This window comes from Lampetra fluviatilis, chromosome 7, assembly GCF_964198595.1.
Source record: "Lampetra fluviatilis chromosome 7, kcLamFluv1.1, whole genome shotgun sequence".
In the NCBI taxonomy this organism is placed as follows: Eukaryota; Metazoa; Chordata; class Hyperoartia; order Petromyzontiformes; family Petromyzontidae; genus Lampetra; species Lampetra fluviatilis.
Genome location: NC_136281.1, coordinates 11453440 through 11474367, shown reverse-complemented (window position 1 = coordinate 11474367; position 20928 = coordinate 11453440). Strand labels below are relative to the sequence as shown.

Below are 20928 nucleotides of genomic sequence, written 5' to 3'. Positions count from 1 at the left end.
TAAATGACGAAACCGGCCTACATTTGTGTCTGTTTCACTGCTGTTCGTGGGTGTAATAATAAGACGAAGAAATCCCATTGTCAAAAAACTATAGAACAGTAAGCCAGACGATTCACGGGGACAATGACGGCAGCATTCAGATAGAATCCATTTATGAATTGATGTTACGAGACCACGAAGCAACGTTAAATTCACGTCTGTGAATGACTCGCACGCAAAAACTACATTCGCGATACACGCTCGAGGTCTGTGCGTGCACGCAAAATGTAATCTCGATGCAACAGCCCTGCTCATAATTGATTAAGTCAAAAGCCACCTACGTACTTTTTTTTATTATTGGTACGAGTCCATATCCATGGACCGAGTCGACCCTAACATGGATGTGGAAATACAACTTTCATAAAGTTCTACTTTCCGTTCATCTAAACAATTTGAGCATCATATGGGCATACTATTGTGATCACAGCCTGCCCCGACTCGTCTGTTCCACGCAAGAATGCGTGAGCTGAGTTACAAACACAAAATGAAATATTTGTGCCCGATCAAATATTTGCATTTTGGCAATATATTTTTTTGCCTCGTTTTGTAAAAAAAAAATTCGCTCCGTCTCTTTGTCTTGCGGCTATCTCGGAATTGGTCGTAAAACGTGTTGATCGGGAGTGATCGAAAGCGGAAGGAGGGGGACATTGCGACATGCTTTGAGGACATGGGCTATATATGGTGGCGTGTATTACGTGACACTCTCAATGTCAATGCGGGGTGTCGACACAGCAGCAGCCTTAGTTGCCGTTGAAATCGACAAAGTGTGACCATGAAATCACCTGTGAAGTTACGTGTTTTGTGGCTAGCATTGTTCATATTCGGTATCTATAACTTTCACTGGATCTTCTCTGGCAACACGTGTAACAATGCATTATCTACTCGGGCAGACCATGCCACAACGAAAAAGCAAAGGATGCATGAACCTTTAGCCGAACAGCTGGATGAAATTGAGAGTATGTTGGGGAAGCTAATCGAAGGTATGTTACAATGTTAATGCGATTTACCTGTCTTTTTTGCACATATATGAATGTCCGCGTGTCTTGCACATATTCCGTGGTCTGCGCAGGATATATATTCAGACTTGACTTCCCATAAAATGTAAAATTTAAGAAGAAAAAAAAAGTTTGCTTTAACATTTTTTTATTTAAAGCTTTCGTGACTGCAGGGATTCATATTCTTGGTTCTTTCGGTAAAGTCACGTAGAAGGGAAATAACATGTTATTGTATGACCTTCTTATGCCCTTCGTTGCGCAAGGTTGCACGATATTTTGCAAACAGTTGCCGCTGAGAGCGTTTCTTTTTGTCTTTTTTTGCACTCCTTTGAGCTCCCGTGCCCCCCCCCCCCCGTGCCGGATTATCCTAGGAGCACAAGTAGCTGCATATGTCGTAGCTACGGGCCCCGCACTTTCAAGGGCCCCGCACTAAATGCTTTCAAGCCATCAATTCTGGTTCAGTGGATCTGCACTTGCTCAATTACTATAGTACTATACAACTTTTATGAACGACTGGGTGTTTAAGGTTAACGATTTGTCGTATTATCTGACTATATCAAATGGAAAAATACAATTACTTTATGCAAGTAATTTATTTATTTCGGGCCTCTTTATAACATATGTTACACGCCCACACTAGCTTAATCCGGCACTGGTGCCCCCCTCCGTCCGTCTACCGTTCCCGTTCTGCTGTAATGCTCACCGAAGCCGACTCCATCGAGGGCGATACATGGCACGGGAAATGAAGATTGATTGATAACGTATTCGAGTTTTCAGAGCGCTGATATGTGGATTCGTTTTGAATACGGTATTGCGTGTGCCGCGAAATGCTATATTTTGATTCCATCTGTGCTGTGTCTATATTTTCCAATATACAGGGTTTTTTTGGGGGGGGGAGGGTTAGATCGCGTAAATATATAATTGTGTCGTTAAACCCGCCACCACCCGACACAGACAATTAGTATGGTTTGTCACGTAAACAGAACGTGCCAATTCGTCACTAGTACAGCTTACTGGTTTGTTGGAGAGCCAAGCCATAACATTTGCAATCTGAGTATGACGTTTCGCCAGTAATTACAACTAGCTTCATCAGGCGACAGCCAGCTAGCTATATCTACAGTTGTTTCGCTAGAGCGTGGAAGCTGCTGCGACGTTGTGAACAAACGGATGAATGCACCGTGGTTCGTGACGATCGAGCAGTGCTCTCATTGATGTCGTGGTGTCAGCTACTTAAAAGCAGTGACATTCAATGGCCTTTCTTGGTTGAACGATTATAAAATCCGCATGTCTAGTCGAATACCTTCACTAAAATTTGCGACAATTATTTAGAGACGCTGCACTGGGAGTGGTGCACAAGCTCAATTAATGCAAACACACTCATCACCAACACTGCGCTCTCAAATATATCATAGGTGACGTTACGGGCAAAGGGCCTTCTTCAGAGCACAGAGATAGGCCAGAGAAAGAAGGAGGATAATCAGAGTTGGAGACAGCACTTTACCACAATGGAACCTGATGGATTTTTTAAAATATATATACAGTATAAAAATGTGAATGGCTGATGGTTTATATCATCTCTGCGATACAACACCCGCGTGTATGTTCCCGTATGTATGTCACAGCGTAATGTGGTGTTGCAGTGGGCACTCTGTGTCGGTTAGGGCACATGCTGCGTGCTCTAGACCAGTGGTTCTTAACCTCTACTTCAACCTTGTACCCTTTGGTTCTTAATCGGTAAAAAATTATCATGTTAATACATGCATGGGTTTGATGAAACAAAGTAGTTGCATTCTTGATTTGAAGCTTTTGTGACTGCAGGAATCCATACTCTTTGGTTCTTTCGGTAAAGTCACGTAGGTAGAAAAATAAAATAAAATAAAAATATTTCACGACGTTTCGATCGCAACACAAGCGGTCGTCCTCAGGCAGAAAAAATAATCCAGCAGTGGAACTGCTGAACCAGCGAGAGAGCTGTTACAAGGTTACCATATATAACCTTGTTATAACCTTGTTATAACCTTGTTATAACCTTGTTGTAACAACAACAAGGTTATCATATATAACCTTGTTGTAAAACGATGTTGGTTATCAAATATAACCTTGTTGTAAAACTGCTGGATTATTTTTTTCCGCCTGAGGATGACCGCTTGTGTTGCGATCGAAACGTCGTGATATGTTATTTATTATTTTATTTTTATACCGACGTGACTTTACCGAAAGAACCAACGAGTATGGATAACAATGCCCTTATATGGCGAATGAGATATTTCTAACTTGATTTGGAGTTTTCGTGACTGCAGGAATTACGTCCTATGCTATTGTTTAATTTATTTTTTCTTTCTACGTGACTTTACCGAAAGAACCAACGAGAGATATTTCTAGTTTGTGGAATGAGGGCCTCTCAACGCAATTCGTAGCAGTCGTTGTCAAGCTGTCATTGGTCTGTCATTCAACAATGCACTCAGCCTGTTGTTATTCTTTTTTTTTTGCAGATAAGAAGAAACCAATTTGCTCCGGCAATTCGTGGATCTCCCGGCCGGACACGGTGATTTTTTCAGAATGGGGGAAAGAGTTAACTCTCCGCGAGAAGCGCAAAGTCTGTGCCGGCTTCCTCGACTACGGCTACAATATATACTTGAGTGACCGCTTGCCTCTCGACAGAGATATCCCAGACTACCGACCGCAAGGGTGAGGAACAAAATCGACCTCGTGGTGTACGTAGATCATGATCATTCAACAGAATTCTAATGAACGATTCTCGCTGTCTGTCGAGCAGTGCTTCTCAAGTTTGTTTGACTACTGAACTATCCCCTTGTTGAATTTTGTTTCAACCGAGTACTCCCCCCCCCGCCCCTTGCCTGACCCAACATAGTTCTAAGAAATGAATGTATGAATAACGAGCATCAACATTTTAACCAATTGCCCATTTTGTGAGGTATCCTAACTCGACCAGTAACTGCGAGCAAAAACAACAAATAATTAAACGGACGCTCTGAATTGCGTGGCTTAATTTGTTTTCGCTCGCTGGTTACTCTTGAAACCAACACTGTTGACCATCTATGAGTTTATGAAGTTATTTTATATAGTTCTCGGCTACAATATGGATTTATAATGTTGTTTTGTATTGGCAGATTCATACGCGATTTTTCATCAATAACTCTCATGTATGATATAATTTCACACAGTTTTAAATCACCTCGCAAAACCCCCCTGGCACATTGCCACGTAGCCCCAGGGTAACCACGGTTGAGAACCACTGCTCTAGGGGTGTTTTAGTTTTTTTGCAATTACAATATTCCACGTCTCAATAAAGTAAAAAATAATTCGTCAGCGGGATATACTCCGAATTAAATAACATGACACATGGACTAAGACATCCACACCAACACCTAAGGCACTTATAATTTCAGTCCTTTAATAACGTCAAAATGTTTGTTACCAAGCGCACAATTCAAGATAGAACATCCCAAACACCCAATCCGAATGCGTGCAATGTAACGAGACCTGCCAGCCAGGCCAAATCTACTCCTCTTTCTTTCCGCAAGCAAGTGATGTCCGAGTGTTCTCCCATTCTCTCGCTCTCACTCTCTGCTGCACGAGGAACCACAATCACCCGACAAGACGATTCTGGTTCAAGGTGATTGTGGCCCTGACTATGCCGATGGCCGTCACGAGCCTCCCCAGCTCGCAATTTGCCTTTGAGTACCGCTCCCAGTGTCACACCCAGGGATCCCTGAGTCACGTTCAGTTAAACGTCTAAGCACCCTTCACAGTGACCGCGCCCGGTGACCTTACATCGTCCGGATGAAATCAACCTCCGAGTGTGAATTGTTCAGAGATGCGGAGCACATTAACTGAACGCTACCATATTCTTAGGTTTTTTCGGTAAAGTCACGTAGGTAAAAAAATAAAATTAATAAAAGTAAAATAAAATAAAAATCATTATTTTTATTTTACTTTTTAAAATTTAATTTTTTTTACCTACGTGACTTTGCCGAATAAAACCTAAGAATATGAATCCTTGCAGTCACGAAAGCTTCAAATCTAGAATCAACGCTACCATTCAGCGCAACCCAACGGGTATCTCTGCTCCTACGTTTGCTCTAAAGTAGTGGCTCTCAACCGGGGGTACGGAGACCCCATGGGGGTACGTGGCGATGTTCCATGGCACACGTGAGGTTATTTCTAAATGTGTGAAATGATATCACACATGTGAGTCATTGGTGAATGATCATGTATGAATCTGCCAATATGAAATAACTACGATGACATTTGTATCCATATGGTAACCTATAAGGATACAAAAAAAACTTTCTACATTAAATTTTATCGTAAACAATGTTGGTTTCCAAGAGTAACCAGTGAGCGAGCACAACCGACATCACGCACGTAGAGCATCTGTTGAACTGTTTGTATGTGTGTGCCGGTCTCCTTCATAGGTGCTCGCGAACAGAACTTGCCCCAGCAGTCTGTTAAGGCTATACGGGGGATCTTTGTCTTCGTGCCGATCTCTATGTGTGTGTGGATGCGGTGTGGAAATAAACATCACCATTAGGGAGAGAAAAACGGTCGGACATCGTGCTGGCCACCCACCCCCTCGTGTGCCGTGCGGACCTTCGTAGGTGCTCGCAAGCAGCAATTGGCCCAACAGTCTGTTCAGGCTATACGGGGGAATCTTAGTTTATTGTCTTTGTGTGTGTGTGTTGGTCTCTATGTGTTTTAGATGCAGCACCAAGCAGTATCCCTCGGATCTCCCGGACCTCACCCTGGTGCTCATCTTCTACAACGAGGGGCTGTCCATCCTGCTTCGAGCATTGCACTCGGCCGTGCGGAACACGCCCGCCCACCTGCTCAAGGAGGTCATCTTCGTCGACGACAAGAGCGACCTGCGTAAGGCTTCTCAATGCAATTGCGACCCCACTGTCTTTTTTTTAAATCGTATTAATGTAAATAAAAAAAAATCGTTCATTTTAATAGTCGTAATTTTCATCGTTGAAAGGGTTTGTCGACTACTAACTGCTGTTTTTTTTTATTTTACCAGGTAAGGCCCACTGAGCCTATGTTGCTCTCTTTCAAAAGCGACCTGGCCACAAATGATAGCTCAACTTTTTGGCTTATCACGTGTAAATGTATTGCAGCCAAATAATATAAATGCATGATTCTAAATATGGAGGGGAAAAACCGGAGAACCAAGATAAAAAAATCCATGCTACGACGGGAGGGAGAGACGTGCAAACTCCAAATATACAGCAGGCGTCAGGGTCGGGATCAAACCCACGACCTCCTGTATATCAAGCGAGGTAGTTAACATATCACCATCGTGGTTCCCAATAGCACATATTAGTGTAACTATTGATACGCTGATTTAAAAACTGGTCATCAGAAAAGAGTTCGACAAATGTAATCCTCATTAGGCCCCATGGTGTAACGTAGAGTCTCCAACTCTCACTATCCCCTCTGTCTCTCTGTCCGAAAAGTCCCTTATTTTATAAATGCTCCTCGTAGGCCACAGAGTTATTTTGGTCACTCGTTAACACAACTGATCAGTATCCAGAACGCTGCTTTGGGAATTATTTTGGCTCGGCACTTCCACCCCCCCCCCCCCGCTCCTTATTTTATCCCATTGATGCTTACAAACCTTTTCATATGATGCTTGGAGTATAGGGTACAATAATTTAGGATTGTTATGGATAAGCATATCTCGTACTCCAGTGGTGGTGCCTTTTTCCCATAACCCCCTACTTCAAGTCAGCCTCGCCGCGTTTCGGCTAATAGTGAAAGATTAATCTCTGCGGCTAATATCAATGGTGAGTTATCTCACCCCCCCCCAACCCCACCCCGTAACATTCACTCGCCCCCAATGACCAGCATGGTGAAGTATGGTCAAACAACGCCCATGGACAAGATGGCATGGAGAGGCCTTCACTCAGCTGTGTATTGCTATTAATACTCAGTCGTGTATTAAGCAGACACCTGCATTATGGGATTAAAACACGTTGACTTGACGGGTGTTAATGTCCTCTGATGTGCATTCTGTATAATTTCCACTTTGATTATACTCAAAGTGATTTTCTGCTCAAATGAGCATTGAGGCGGTGCACATATTTAACGCCCTAAGTTCCCCATTCCTATGGCGGGGGTGAGTCTAAGCTTAGGGCAAACTACTATTGGCCTTTAAATTGGTACTTTTTTATCGATCCTGGAGGGATGATAAGCTGAGCCAACTCTCGACTCGGATTTGAACTCGTAACCTTCCGATTGCGAGCCGCTCAGTCGCATACAAGAAAGTAGTAAACAAATAGCAAACATATCGATGCCTTGTCATAATATATTCAAATTTATTTTGGGCGCCACGGTGGCGAGATGTTAACTACCTCGCCTGATATAAAGGAGATCGTGGGTTTGATCTCGGCCCTGACGCCTGCTGTATATTTGGAGTTTGCGTGTCTCTCTCTCCCCGTGGTCCTTGTAGATTTTCTCTCCACATTTCGAATCAACATCGCGCGTTTCGAGTATTTGGCTACTATAAATGTCCACATGATGAGGCACTTCGTAGAAGCTATCATTTGTGGCCAGGTCGCTTCTGAAAAAGAGCTACATTGCTCAGTGGGCCTTACCTGGTACAATAACAAAAAATCGGTGGGTGGCGCAAGTCTAATAAGCGTTGATACCAGATGCAATTGAGATTAATAATCGATACAGTTGAGATAAATAATCGTCTTAATGAAATAAACTAACATGAAGAGCTATTGATTCTGCTTTAGAAGGTATGTGGCCTACTCTTTCACGCTGATGAGATATCTTGAAAGAGGTGGGAGTAACCAAACTTTACCCCACCACACGCGACCTACCGAGTGACTAATTGTGGTGCACCCACGTGTACTTCTGGGTGTACAGAAGCGAGGGGTTCTCGTTGTTTCAACACGTTCCAGTGACCTTTATATACAGCTAGACGCTGCTGCTCATGTGATGCGACCATCTATTGGCGTCTCTTCCTCAGCCGAACTGCAGGAAACGATGACGAACAAGGTGCAGGAGTTTGCAAGGGAGCGGACCAACGTCACCATCCGGATCATCCGGCACAAAAAACAACTCGGATTGAGTGCTTCCCGTGTGTCCGGCATCAGAGCTGCTTCTGGATCCGTTGTGGCAATTATGGATGGGCACGTGGAATTCCCGGTTGGCTGGTACATGATACACACAAATACACACACACATACTATGCACCCATTTCTTAAAATTAATATTTAATTAATCTCGCAGTGTGCCCACATTTTTCAAAACCCACGACGCATCCACACTGCCTGGACCGCTCAAATAATTTAAGGGCGACCTAATACCTCCGTGTGATCGTTTGAAACTATGAGTGTTCACTGGAATTTGACGCATGTCGAAAAAGTTGTTCATGGAGCCTGTCTCAAGCGATTGAAATCGTCAGGCGGTGAAATTCGCACGCAGTTATTCGCTTGTCACGTTGTTGCAATGTCACGTCACCTTGACGAGCCCCGAAGCTGAACTTCAAGCTGGAACATTTATTTTATTTGACAGGAGGCAACTCTTCCAGTTAGACACCTGCTGGGGACAGAAGCTATTTTTAACTCGTACAATATCGGCGGTGTGTGGGATGAGCAGTGGTTAGTACGCCCAGGGCCGGATGAAGGCACGGGGCTTTAGAGGCTGCAGCCCAGGGGCCTCCGCCAGCCGGAGGGCCTCCAGAAATGAAGTGAAAAGTTATTTCACTTGTGAATGCTGAATTTGATTTGTTGTTAGCTTTGTAAAAATAAATTACATTTTTCTTTAACTTTGTTTTCCTTTTGAAAATATTACTGGGGGCCTCACGGTACCTGAAGGCCCAGAGGCCTACAAAATCTTAATCCGGCCCTGAGTACGCTCGACTATGAACCAGGCGACTTGCGCTTGATTCCTGGCCATGGCGAGCATCACTGGCGATGAGATCTAAACCACCCACTTCACCATCCCGCACTGACCAGCGCGGTGAGGTATGGTAACACAATCCCAATTAACCTTGCAGCATTGGAAGGCCTTCAAAGGGCATATGTTACATTACCCTGGTGGAGGAATGATTTGAAAAACGCAAACGTCATCCCGAATACGAACCTCATCAAGGATACCACCACCAAATAAAATAATTTCCTAATACGACTGCAGCGCACAACAACTAACGGTGGAACACATCGTGAACTCACGATCAATGCGAGCCTATGAGTCTCTGTGACTCTGTGGGTCTATAGCTCTCTGTGTGAGTCTATGAGTCTGTGTCAGGCTATGGGTCCCGGTGTGAGCCTGTGTGTCTCTGTGTGAGTCTAGGACCCCTCTTTTCAGAGCCTGGGGTCCCACGTGGACAGAGACAGCATTGTTTGTCGTGAGCCCCCGTGTCCTCCTCTCCTCCCAAAACGTTGTTCCACCATTGTAATCAAGTGACTAATGACTTCCCTTATCACCGTTTCGTTACAGGGCGGAGCCTATATTGGCAAGGATAAAAGAAAACCGGAGGGTGATCGTGTCTACGATATTCGACCAAGTACTATACGACAGTTTCCTGGTCAATCGTTTCGAATCGCAAGCACAAGCGTACGATATGCAGCTCTGGGCCGTCTACAACAGCCCTCCTCCGGACTGGATCGCTAACAACGACCCCACGGCCCCCATCCGGTATGAGATGAAGCACCAAGGCGGCACCCCAGTAAACGTGGAACGCTGGGCCAACGTTGGACCAACGTTGGTCCACATGGCAATGGAGGCCCAGCATTGGCGTGGTTACTGGGACGATGCAACACGATGTGTGCATGTGGAATTCACTGTGGATGGCAGGATGGCACATTGGTAACGTTGGTGCCTCGCAGGGAGATTCCTGACTCGAGCGCCTTTCTGTGTGGAGTTTGTGTGTTCTCTCCCCCCCATTTTTTTACCAGCAGCAGGGAAATGAAAACCACACGCTCTATATTATCAGCAATAAAACGTTAGTTTTCATCAATTTCAAGAACCCAAAGACAACTTCGTAACAAGGAGACCGCGATTGTTATTCTGTCCAGCATCGATGACAATGAGCATGAAGATTATGCGTGCGTTTCACAACCATGTAATTTTCCTATCAGGAGCCCTGCCGTGATGGGCTGCATGGCAGCCAGCAAGAGTTACCTGGAAGAAATTGGCTTCCTGGATGAAGGCATGTTGGTGTATGGAGGAGAGAATGTGGAGCTGGGAATAAGGGTAGGTTTACACGTACATGCATGTAAACTAAGTGGTCTGGCTATCATGAGTGCACATTTCATAATGACGATAATTTGAATGCTATAGACACGTCATCAAAGTAGCGCCTCGACACTTTTTGATGGACATCCATCCGGTCGTGGGGATGGATGCATGAGGTCTCCGATCTAGCACTGTAAAGGCGACGGTTGGTGGATCACAAAAATATGTATGAAATTCCCATCCCATGGGCGTCGAAGAGGGCTCTAAAACCCTGGCTCGCCCGGGAAAGGCTGTACAGCAGGATGACGAATCTCCATCTGTTTCCATCTGTACGGGGAAAGAGTGTTGCCCCATTGTGCAAGGCCTGGGTTTTCTCCGTGTGCTCCGGTTTCCTCCCACTTGGATAAACACTCAGAATAAATTGGCAGAAAACATTTGCAGGACCCTCTTGAAAAGTAATTGGACTTTTAATAACAATAATAATATCTCCTGGATAAATAAGGACTTATTATATAGACATGTTCAAAGACGTGTTGATCCGTGATTTATGTGTCATCAATGTCTGGCAACAAAAAAAATTAGTGGCTTAACAAGGCTGGCTCTGCTGATGAGATCCCGAACGTTGAAAACAGCCCAGAGTTTGGTTGATCAATCATATATTGCTGAATGAAGTTGATCTGAGAGATAGTCGCTATCATCCCTCAATATTAGCACAAAATTTGAGCTTAGGGTTGTATTTATATAGGATTACTGAGTGAAACAAGTTACCTTTTTAAAATGTTAATGTCGAATCTAGGGCGACACAAATTATACGTGCGTACACTTAAACGTGCCCCCATTCTCATGTGGTTCACATTCTGCTGGTAGGTGCTTTTATGGCCATTTGTGTTTATAATTCCCACCAAAAAATAAGCCATCGGTTTTGAAGTGTCAAGGGCAATTGCTGCAACGGTCTCCAGTGCGTCTTTTCCAATGGCACATCTAAGTCGCACAGGGATTTGATTGCAGCTCGGCATGAGAATTAGCCAGTGGGAAAAAAACACCTATACCGTGATGGCCCGGATGTGCCAGTGGAAAAGGGTTATAAGTGTGTGTGCGTTTTAAAGGTAGGAGGGTGGTGTTATGATGGTGGTTATCTCGATGCACAACAATCCCAGAAATCCGACTTCCAGTTCTGAATATGGTTTCATCACGATCTCAAGATGACACATTTAACTCACGCAATGCTTATTTAATCTCTTAATTTTGAAGTGTAACCCTTGACTGCCCACTCGTGGGCCTGCGTCACGCCGTGTCGGCAGGCCTGGCAGTGCGGGGGTCGAGTGGAGATCCTGCCCTGCTCTCGCGTGGCTCACATCGCCCGATACTACAAGCCCTACGCGCCGGACCTGTCGATCCACATGCGGCGAAACGCTCTGCGTGTCGCCGAGATTTGGATGGACGAATACAAGTGGATGGTCTACATGGCTTGGGGTGTGCCGATTCAAGTAAGCTCAACCGTGTCCGCATCTGTGCAAAACATAAATGCAAAAGTGCCATCGGCAGCAGCAATCGCCAACTTCTCACCGTCCCACGCGGTCTGGTGATGTCGCAATATATTTTACTCCTCTTGGGTGCACTTTTTCCCTTGATTGCCATTCCGATGTTAGCATCTTCGTGTCCTGCCTAAGGCCACATTTCTCAAATACCAACACGAGGTCTCACCTGGTTGAACTACAATTTTAAAAGTCCCTTTTTATGTATGTTCTCTAATCCATTTATTCCTCTGTCCTGTAATTACAAGCATGTATGAGTGCATGCACACTTTGCAGCATTTGTTTAATTTCTTTCACAAATGTCCACACCTCTGACCTTTGCGTCTGAGCAGAAACGCACTGATTAAAATGTTCGTCTTGAGGCACATTGACATGTCGCTTTTCACTATCAAGTTGAGCTTTCCGAAAGTACTCCAGCACAATCTCGTCCACCTCTCTGTGTCACAATTCACATCTCCATCCGCTTTCGGCAGCTTTCCTCGACATGCAGATCGATGTTTCCCAGCCGTGCAAAATTGCAAGCAACCCTCCTTTCTCGCACTTATCTCGAGCCCCACTTTGTGGCCTTCTTCCTGAGGCTTTTCGCGATCATTTCCTGTAGTTGATTTTGATCGGTTATTCCGATGACTTTATTGTCAGAAAATCATCATCAGATAGCCTGTAGGTGTCCACTGCACATTGCCATTTGTTTTCCACTTTCCTCTGCCTTGTACAAATATTCTCAAGTAGTGTCAGCAAATATAAGATGCTTAATACTTTCTCCTTGTATGTTGATGCCTTTATTCCCCCCAATATTTTAATAATATTTTCGACTGCTGCAGTGAATATCCTTGGTTGAGAGCGTATCTCCTTTGCTCGACTCCCCTTGTGATTTGTATTCTTGTTGTTTAATGCAGTGTGTTTGATAAATGTTGTTTCTACATTTTCTAAGAGCTGGAATGAGTGCATCAAGTTACCACTACAAACTTACATTCTGTGGACTACAGAAGCCAGGCGTAACGTGTCTTGATAATAATTTGTCTTTCTATAACTTGATTGGGAGCATGTGACGTGTACCACACCCGTGTCAAACTTTAATATGCAGGATTTATCTTCTCACTGTCACCGTATCGTCATCGTGTTAGGCACAGGAGTGGCAGCACACGATGAGCACGCTTTGATCACGTGTTTTTCTGCAGAACTCTGGCATTGACATTGGCGACATATCCAAACGAGTTGCTCTGCGTACCCTACTCAAGTGCAAGAGCTTCAAATGGTATCTGGAAAACGTCTTCCCGTTGTTCGAGCTCCGCCATAAAATTGTCCGCTACGGAGTTGTGAGTAATGTTCGTTCTTGTGATTTTTATTGCGAGGCGTATGAAACATTATGTCACTTAAAAGGCCGATGAAGTTTGCCGTTGAGATGGAGTGCATTGTGTTTTTTTATGTAATAAATAATGAGATTCTAAACTTTATTGGCTTGTGAAGGATCGTAATGTGGCCCAGCGGTTGCATGTTGTTGCAGAGGTTCGCGGTTCGATCCCGGCAGGCGGCCCTGGTTACTTCTGCGGGGGTATTGATGATGAAATTCGAGCACATCTGCTTCACAGGGGACGTTAAAAATCTCGCGACGTCAATTGAAAATAGTCGGCTATTGTGTGCCAGCGTCACGGTCGAATTTATACAAGATTGCCCACAAAATCAATTGGGCTTTGCTACGTCGCCCCCTACCGCGAAACCACTGCACACTGTGTCTGTGAAAGGCAGCGCCTTCGCGATCACCTGGTGCTACAAGAATGGAGCGCATGCCAAATGTGCACACGATGACACTGGATAAGATATTCGTTCTAAACAAAACGTCAGCCACCAGAAATCCCATGCTGACTGCAATTTACCAAATTAACATATAGGATATAGGTGCTGTAGATTTTGAAGTTGCGAATATTAATATGCAGGCACACTTATATTGAGTGGACTTCAATGCAATTTAAAATTTCTGGCAAATTATATCCACAATGTTACGTCGTGAAAATGTTGATATCGCAGCAACATACATCGTGCCTAATGCTTCCTTATTTCGGATAGAGCTTACAATCACAGTTCTACAAGACTGTACACAGAAAATGTGTTATGTTAATGTGTACTTGTTATGCTTGACAATGTTTTTATTTCAATTGTGCAGTTGACAAACAGCAAAAGAACAGATGTATGCTTGGACAGAGGAAACCCAGAGAAAAATAAACCGATAGTTTACCCATGTTTTGGATACCAACCCCAGGTAAATCGAATTTCTAATGTATAAGATGCAGTGCCGGATTATCCTAGGAGCAAAAGTCGCTACACATGCTATGGGTCCCGCACTTTCAAGGGCCCCGCGTTAAATGCTTTCAAGAATATCAAATCCGGTTCAGTGATTATGCACTTGCTTTATTACTATAGTACTATATTGCCTTCAACATTTATGAACGACTGGGTGTTAAAGGTTAGCAATTTGTCGTATTATCTGGCTGTATAGCAAATAAAAAAATACAATTACTTTACTATGCAAGTAAAAATTGTGTTTTAATATTCATGTGTATTATTTAGGGCCCCTTTATAACAACATATGCTACAGGCCTCGACCTAGCTTAATCCGGCACTGATAAGATGCATCATCACCTCCTACACACCATACCATGTGCTCATCTCTGTATTCATGCCGATGCAAAGCGCTTAACATTTTTGATTCGCGTTATTTTTTTAATATTTAATCTGGAAATTCCTTCAGGTAGAATATCTGGCCTGCAAGGGTGTCCATGGTGCCTCTTTACTCGCCCACAGCAAGCACGTCGCAGTTCAAACCTAAAACTTACACAGCTTGCTGTTTTTGTACGATGCATAACGCACCCAAATACATTCGCGAACACGTCACGCATTATAGATGCCACACACGGCCGGGTCTCGTATTGAACGTTCTTTGGCTCTAACGGCTGAAGACGCGGTGCGAGTTCCCACCCAAGATGCAAACGAGTTGCGACTGGGGGCTTCGTTCGCGCGCGTCTGCGAGGTCGTTCCACGGCGATGTGGCTCTGTGCCTGAGCGAGAGTTCGCCTGCTGGGGGCTTCCACCCGAGGGGCAGCAGCGACATCGTCGCTATGAGTGTCGGACCGCGGAGCCTTCGTTGTCGTATTACGACGGTGGTTGAGTTTGAGGTGGGAGTTGCATTGCAACGTCCACATCTGCGGATGGCGGAATGCCCGTCTTCGATAGGTGGGGCAAAGAAAGCCACGTCAGGAATTAGGCGCACAGCAGCACGTGTAATAGAAACCATTTATGTCACATTTGCCTTGTTCTGCTCAGTTTTGCCAAACCGCGACGCAGGTTGTTGATCGGAACGCCCTCGGCTCATCTCGCATCATTTACCGGAAACCCGCGTGCGGTTTGTTTTGCAGTTGGTCGTCCAAACCTCCTCCAATTTTGTCATCGTCGGGTTTAAGCTCACCAATTCGGAGCAAGGAAGAACGACTGTCGGCATCTCTGAGAATGGAGAGGACTTGTCTCTGTTGGATATCGACGTTTCTGCGGATCAAGGGCGATTCCTGCTGTTTGAGGTAAGCTCGTGTTGACGCTATGTGCCACACGTGTAAGATGCTGTACGACGCAGGTTAAACACGCCTGCACGTTCATCTTTAACTAGGGATCCAACAGGTTTAGAGAAATGAGTGTCTGCGGCAGGCAGTAGAGCGCTTTCCATCGGTGCTGACCAATGGGGATTTGTCCAGCTGAGTCCGAAGACTGCGAGGCAAACGGTCTAGCAGTGTGAACACACCTGGTGCACCTCCAGAAGATGCAGCCCAGCCAGGCAAAACTGCTCTTGGATTACAACCGGCAACGAAAACCTACACGTTCATATTTTATACCAATATTTGTTCTGCGGTGGATAAAGAAATTTTTTTTTTTCCAAAGGCCATATGCTGTACGGTATTCGACATTTTTAATTATACTATTAAGTAAACAGCCGTCCTATTTTTATCATAGAGCGTTTCTCTGTTGCACGTAAAATGAAACAAACTGGAAAACCCGCCCATAAAGGGAACCTCCATTCCTTTGAAAGGGAAACGTGTCCCTTATTTACCCCTCAGAATACGGTGCGTCTCCTCTTCGCAAGTGAGCTTGCTCGGCTCACTTAGGCTTGCCTCTGATTTCAAGTGAGCCAGCTCCGATACCACGCTTAACTTGAACCGGCACTCATCCGTGGTCCCTTAGCCACGCTCGCGATTTCCCCACGAGCCTGAGCCAGAGCCCCAAAGCCACGGCTGAGCCGATCATCGACTCGCCTTGGAAGCAAACTGAGCGACTCAAAGCCTGAGCTGAGCATGAGTGTAGGAGGCTAAGCCGGAGCAGAGCCGTGACTAATAAGGCGGCTCTGGCAAGATTTGGATATGGACACACGGGCATGGTGGTGTATTATGTGGTCATCCACCACACCATTCACGACATATTAAAGTGAATATGAATGTCGGGGCCTTAAAAGTGGTACGGAATTCAACTCGATTGAGAATGCACTTCAAGCACGAATAAATATGAAGCCTGCCAGAAGACACAAGTATTCTAATCGTTGTAACCTTTCGATCACTAACTCATAAACTTCATGGATAGCACGTGCATAGGATATATTAATATCCAGTAATATTTTGTCCATCAGATGGATCATCGGAAAGGGACAGAGCAGGAGGACTCCTTTCAAAGCTTTCTGCGCTTTCTAATCGGATGTATTCCGTGTTGTGTTTGTGGTGCGCAGGATGGCCAGGTGAAATCTCAAGACAAGACAAAGTGCATGGAAATCGTAGATGACATCACTAAGGAACATGGGGTCGATTTAGTGTTGCAGCCCTGCTCTGGCCAGAAGTGGACTCTGGCATATTACCAGAAATCATAGAAAGTGCAATGTGTATATAAGGCAGTCTTGATTTGAAGCTTTCGTGACTGCAGGAATCCATAATCTTTGGTTATTTCGGTAAAAGTCACGTGGGTAAAAATAAAATAAATCACGACGTTTTGGGTGCAACACAAGCGTCCAACATCAGGTGGGAAAGCATGGTCTGCAGAGGCAGACTGTTAAACAGTCTGTTAAACAGTCTGCCTCTGCATTTTATTTTATATCTACCTGACTTTACCGAAAGAACCAAACAGTATATAAGGCAGCTTGGATATTTTTTTTAATAATATATACATCGTTTAATTGTACGTAAGTTGTGTTTTATCAACAGCAGAAAGTAAAACTCCCTGCAGTGTTAACAAAAGTTGTTATGGCTAAGGTGGACTGTATAACACTGTTTAACACTACTACTATCATCATCATCTCTATGGAGTAGATCACCAATTAACTTCTGAAAGTCAACTTCAGTATACGAGGTTTCTTGAATGACAAACTGCTCTACATAGGTTGGCAACTTTTGCAAATGGTCCTAATCTCAACCTCGTGATCAACCAATCCCTCAGTTAATGCATGTTCCCTATAATCCCCCACGCCATCCTCTGGATGTCGTCATCACAGAAGTTAAGTTAAATCATGTCATGCTCATGACACCCGTCACTTTTAGTGGAAACATCTTATACGTTTCCCTTTTCCCACAGACTTAATTTATTCAAGAAATTCCAGGCCCCAAATTTATTTTATCCAATCAGGTACTCATCTCCTCCACATCTCCCTCGACTTATAGAGAGAGGCAGTCCATCATAGGTGTAGGAGGTGAGGAAGGTCTTGAGCCTGGACTTGAACAGGGGCAGGGAGCCGACAGCATAGATGGCTGGAGTAAGATATTTCCAGAAAAATGGGGGCAGCAGAGATTGATCCGGGATCAGACTGGGGGCAAGTGGATATACTCGAGTATTGAGGGGATGTGATCTCGTGGATGGATGCGGTGAAAAGTCAGGTAGTGGGATTTTCAATCATCTGGAGTTTAGAAATTTGGGAATTGAGGAGGCCACGAAAGAGAGAGTAGAGACAGAGTGGTTCCATAGAGCGGCGTTCTTATTTGCAAGGCTCACGGGCCACTGGCGGTCCCTGGTGGCCTTTAGTGCGGATCTGACGTGCAGCCCCCGACAATACACAACACGTGACAACACCCCCATGGTGAAGAACACTGCCACAGAGGGTCATGATCAACTACAAGGCACTGCTACCTACTCAAGATCTTGACAAAACCATTATCAATTCCTCGTGCCTAACATCTGCGGAAAACAGATGCACAGCCTCTGCTGCATTCACCCTGTTCCCTAGCAAAGCCAAGACAGACTAAATGCTCGATGTCATTTTCTGCTGCAAGGCAGCCCTGGTAGTGTTGCACTAAAGTTTTGCCAAACACCTCAGTTTGATTTGTGGATAAAGAGAAGATTGTGGATGCAGTGCCCATCCCATTCCCTGCAGATCATACGATTCCTATATGTGAAGTTGATGTATTCGTGAATTATTGCAGTATTCTATTAAGCCAAAAGTTCTGTCAGAAGTTGATTACTCGATTAAAGTCAACTGGGCTGTACCTCTCTTTGCCAAGGGCGACTTGGCCAGCAGACAACAGCGGCAGCAAAGCAGTTATACATACGTTATTTAAAAATAAAAGTGCATGATAATAATATTTTCTGAAACACAATTATGTACATTCATACTTGAATCTTTCTGATCTCAATGGGGTCCGTTTAAGGCGGGCGGGGGGGCGGCAACCTGCGTCTCCGGAGCCGCGTGCGGCTCTTTAAGGAACTGCTGCTTCGTGACGACGTCATTTATTAAGGAACCACCGTCTCCGTATTCACACGCGTTGTGGCTCTTGAACTATTGAGGGGTGTTTTTAACCGAATTTGAAGAAAAAATGCCTCTTCCTGTTATTTTTGGATGCCGACCACTGTTTTAAGGAAGTCCAGATATGGCAGCATAATGGAGATCCCAAGAGGAACCAAAATATGGTTCCAGCACCTTGGAGCAGTAACTGTACAGTAAACGCTTTTGAACCAAATTGTGAAAATCTCGGAATTGTCAACAAAACGATCAGGCGTGCGCCGCGGATTTTTAGGGCTTACTAATCGTGTCAATATATCTGACAATGCGAACATTTACGGCCATTTACTCCATGAAGTAATATAATTCTGGCCTGACATTAATGGGTATACAGTTTTACATAAAATATATATTATATTTGTGTTGGGTGACTTGATGAAATTTTACTTTAAGATTATTATATTGTTGCGATCAAAATAATTGCTGCTGTGTCTTACATTTATCTGAAATTCTGTATTTAAAAGGTTTAATATATTTTTTTCCAATGTTAATATGCGTTACATTGCATGAATGACAAGTGACGACTCATTTTTTTGACAAATCTCAAAATAAAGATTTAACACGATCATTATATGTGCAAAGCAATGGTCTCGCAGAAGAATTCAGTCTAGATGAACAGTCTGAGCACCGATGGTCAGACTGACTTCGTAACTCCAAAGTTGTTGGCCAGGCTTGGGAAAACGTAATCATTGCTGATGTCAACTGTGTGCAGAAATGTACTGTATTGTTGTAATTACAATTGAACAAAAATAAGTCAGTTACTTCCTGCATAAATGAATATTGTAGAAGTTATCTTCTGTTTACAGCTGTGAGCCCCTGGTGGAAATTCCTCAGTCGTATGGCAGAGGCGAGTCTTTCCATAGGACAACCACTGCTGAATACCCAACAAAGTGATTCCTATTTTGTGACCCCGGAAGGATGATGGGCTGTCAGCCGCCTTAACCAGGATATGTACTCGCAACTCTCTGATTGTGAGCCACTTGCTCTGCCACTGAGCCACCTGAACGGTAATTTACAAGCCTGTTCGATTGCAGCAGTAGCGGTTAATGGTAGTGTAGTGGGTAATCAGGGAGAGCAAGACTTGCTGGAGGCAACATGTTTATTAATACCTCAGGGTCCATAACACACAGGGGTAACGGCCCCTTACACCCGATACCCGAGGGAGGTAGCCCCTCCGGACTAATGTGCCCTCACTCTGGTTATAGCTCTACCCTAGACTGGTAAGCTCTGAACCCGACCCCAGCCAGGGGTTCGGGTTCTGCCCTTTGGGCTCTTCGCTTCAGTCTTCAGAGTGGCTCTTCAGATCCCCTGGTCTTCAGGTCTTAAGGTGGACGATGACTGCCGGACCCGTTCAGGCGTCCGGCTTTTATACCCGTTTCAGGGTCTCTCCGCCCCTAGCCACACCTTCCTTCTCGAACTCTCTAGGGGGCCCTGGAATATCGGCATCCCCCCAGCACCCCTCTTGGGGTCTGGTATCCCTGGTGGCCCAACGGCTCAACTCATCCCACCTATCCTGTCCAGCACCCTCTGTTGGCACGTGTCCGCTACTGAAGGTAAGAATCAAAGGCGATAACCATACTGCCCAACAATGGCACGACAGTAGTATGGGAAGTTAGCCAAATGTATTGATGAGCATCCAATATTCAATTGTCAAAGTAACAAATGGAGCTGGTAGGTCACAGCGTGTATGATTGAGAATGTCGGCACTTTGCTTGTCAGGCCCCAGCATCAGTGGAGTTGGGGGACATGGTTGGATTCCGCAGGGGACAATTCTAATAATTTTAGCTTTAATAACTTCAAAGCGCTGCACAGGTTCGAGAGAGCAACTCAGAGGCGCGGGGAACCACAAGTTGGAAAAGCAGCCAGGCAGTGATCCCGGCACAACATTTCCCTTCTCCCACACCCCAAGATCTGCGGTCCTTTAAACTATGAAGGTGTTATCAGCCAATTCATGAATGCTTACATCTGAGAGCACCTGGAGAGAACCCACGCATGCGAGGGGGCAATACCGAATACCATCCAGACGGGACAGAGGAAGTTCACATTCTGCTGTATCGCCCTCTCCTGGGCAAGTCAGGCTATCATGGCTCTTCGATGCCCATAGGAAGAGAGTTTCGCTTCATTTGTGTGATCCGCCAACCCTCGCTACCTCCAGAGGGCTGAATTACAGGCCACCACTGCGATGATAATTAGGTGGCAGTCACCTGCATTATTGTCCCATTCGCACAGAACTCAAAAGGCAGCAGGAACTTCAGTGATATCAACATTCTTACAGTTATTGCCTAGAACATTGGCCCATTATTTCAGGTACTCTCTACCCTATTAGCATCATCATAACAGGAGCACTGTTAAC

The 20928-nt window shown here is 44.8% G+C and overlaps 1 protein-coding gene across 1 annotated transcript; it reads left to right on the top strand.

Moving 5' to 3' along the window:
• Positions 1 to 811: 811 nt before the first annotated feature.
• LOC144933282 (polypeptide N-acetylgalactosaminyltransferase 18-like) lies at positions 812 to 16679 on the top strand. Its single transcript, XM_078857976.1, has 11 exons — positions 812 to 1019; positions 3527 to 3722; positions 5758 to 5924; positions 8035 to 8221; positions 9510 to 9707; positions 10151 to 10265; positions 11549 to 11734; positions 12961 to 13098; positions 13944 to 14039; positions 15193 to 15351; positions 16542 to 16679. The coding sequence occupies exons 1-11, from the start codon at positions 812 to 814 to the stop codon at positions 16677 to 16679; spliced, it is 1788 nt and encodes a 595-aa protein (XP_078714102.1).
• The last annotated feature ends 4249 nt before the right edge of the window (positions 16680 to 20928 follow it).

Excerpts from the sequence above, each read along its gene's own strand:
- LOC144933282 (XM_078857976.1), top strand. The coding sequence starts at position 812 with ATGAAATCACCTGTGAAGTTACGTGTTTTGTGGCTAGCATTGTTCATA. Across the intron at positions 3,723-5,757 it reads CCAGACTACCGACCGCAAGG|ATGCAGCACCAAGCAGTATC; the intron begins GTGAGGAACAAA and ends TATGTGTTTTAG. Across the intron at positions 13,099-13,943 it reads AAATTGTCCGCTACGGAGTT|TTGACAAACAGCAAAAGAAC; the intron begins GTGAGTAATGTT and ends TCAATTGTGCAG.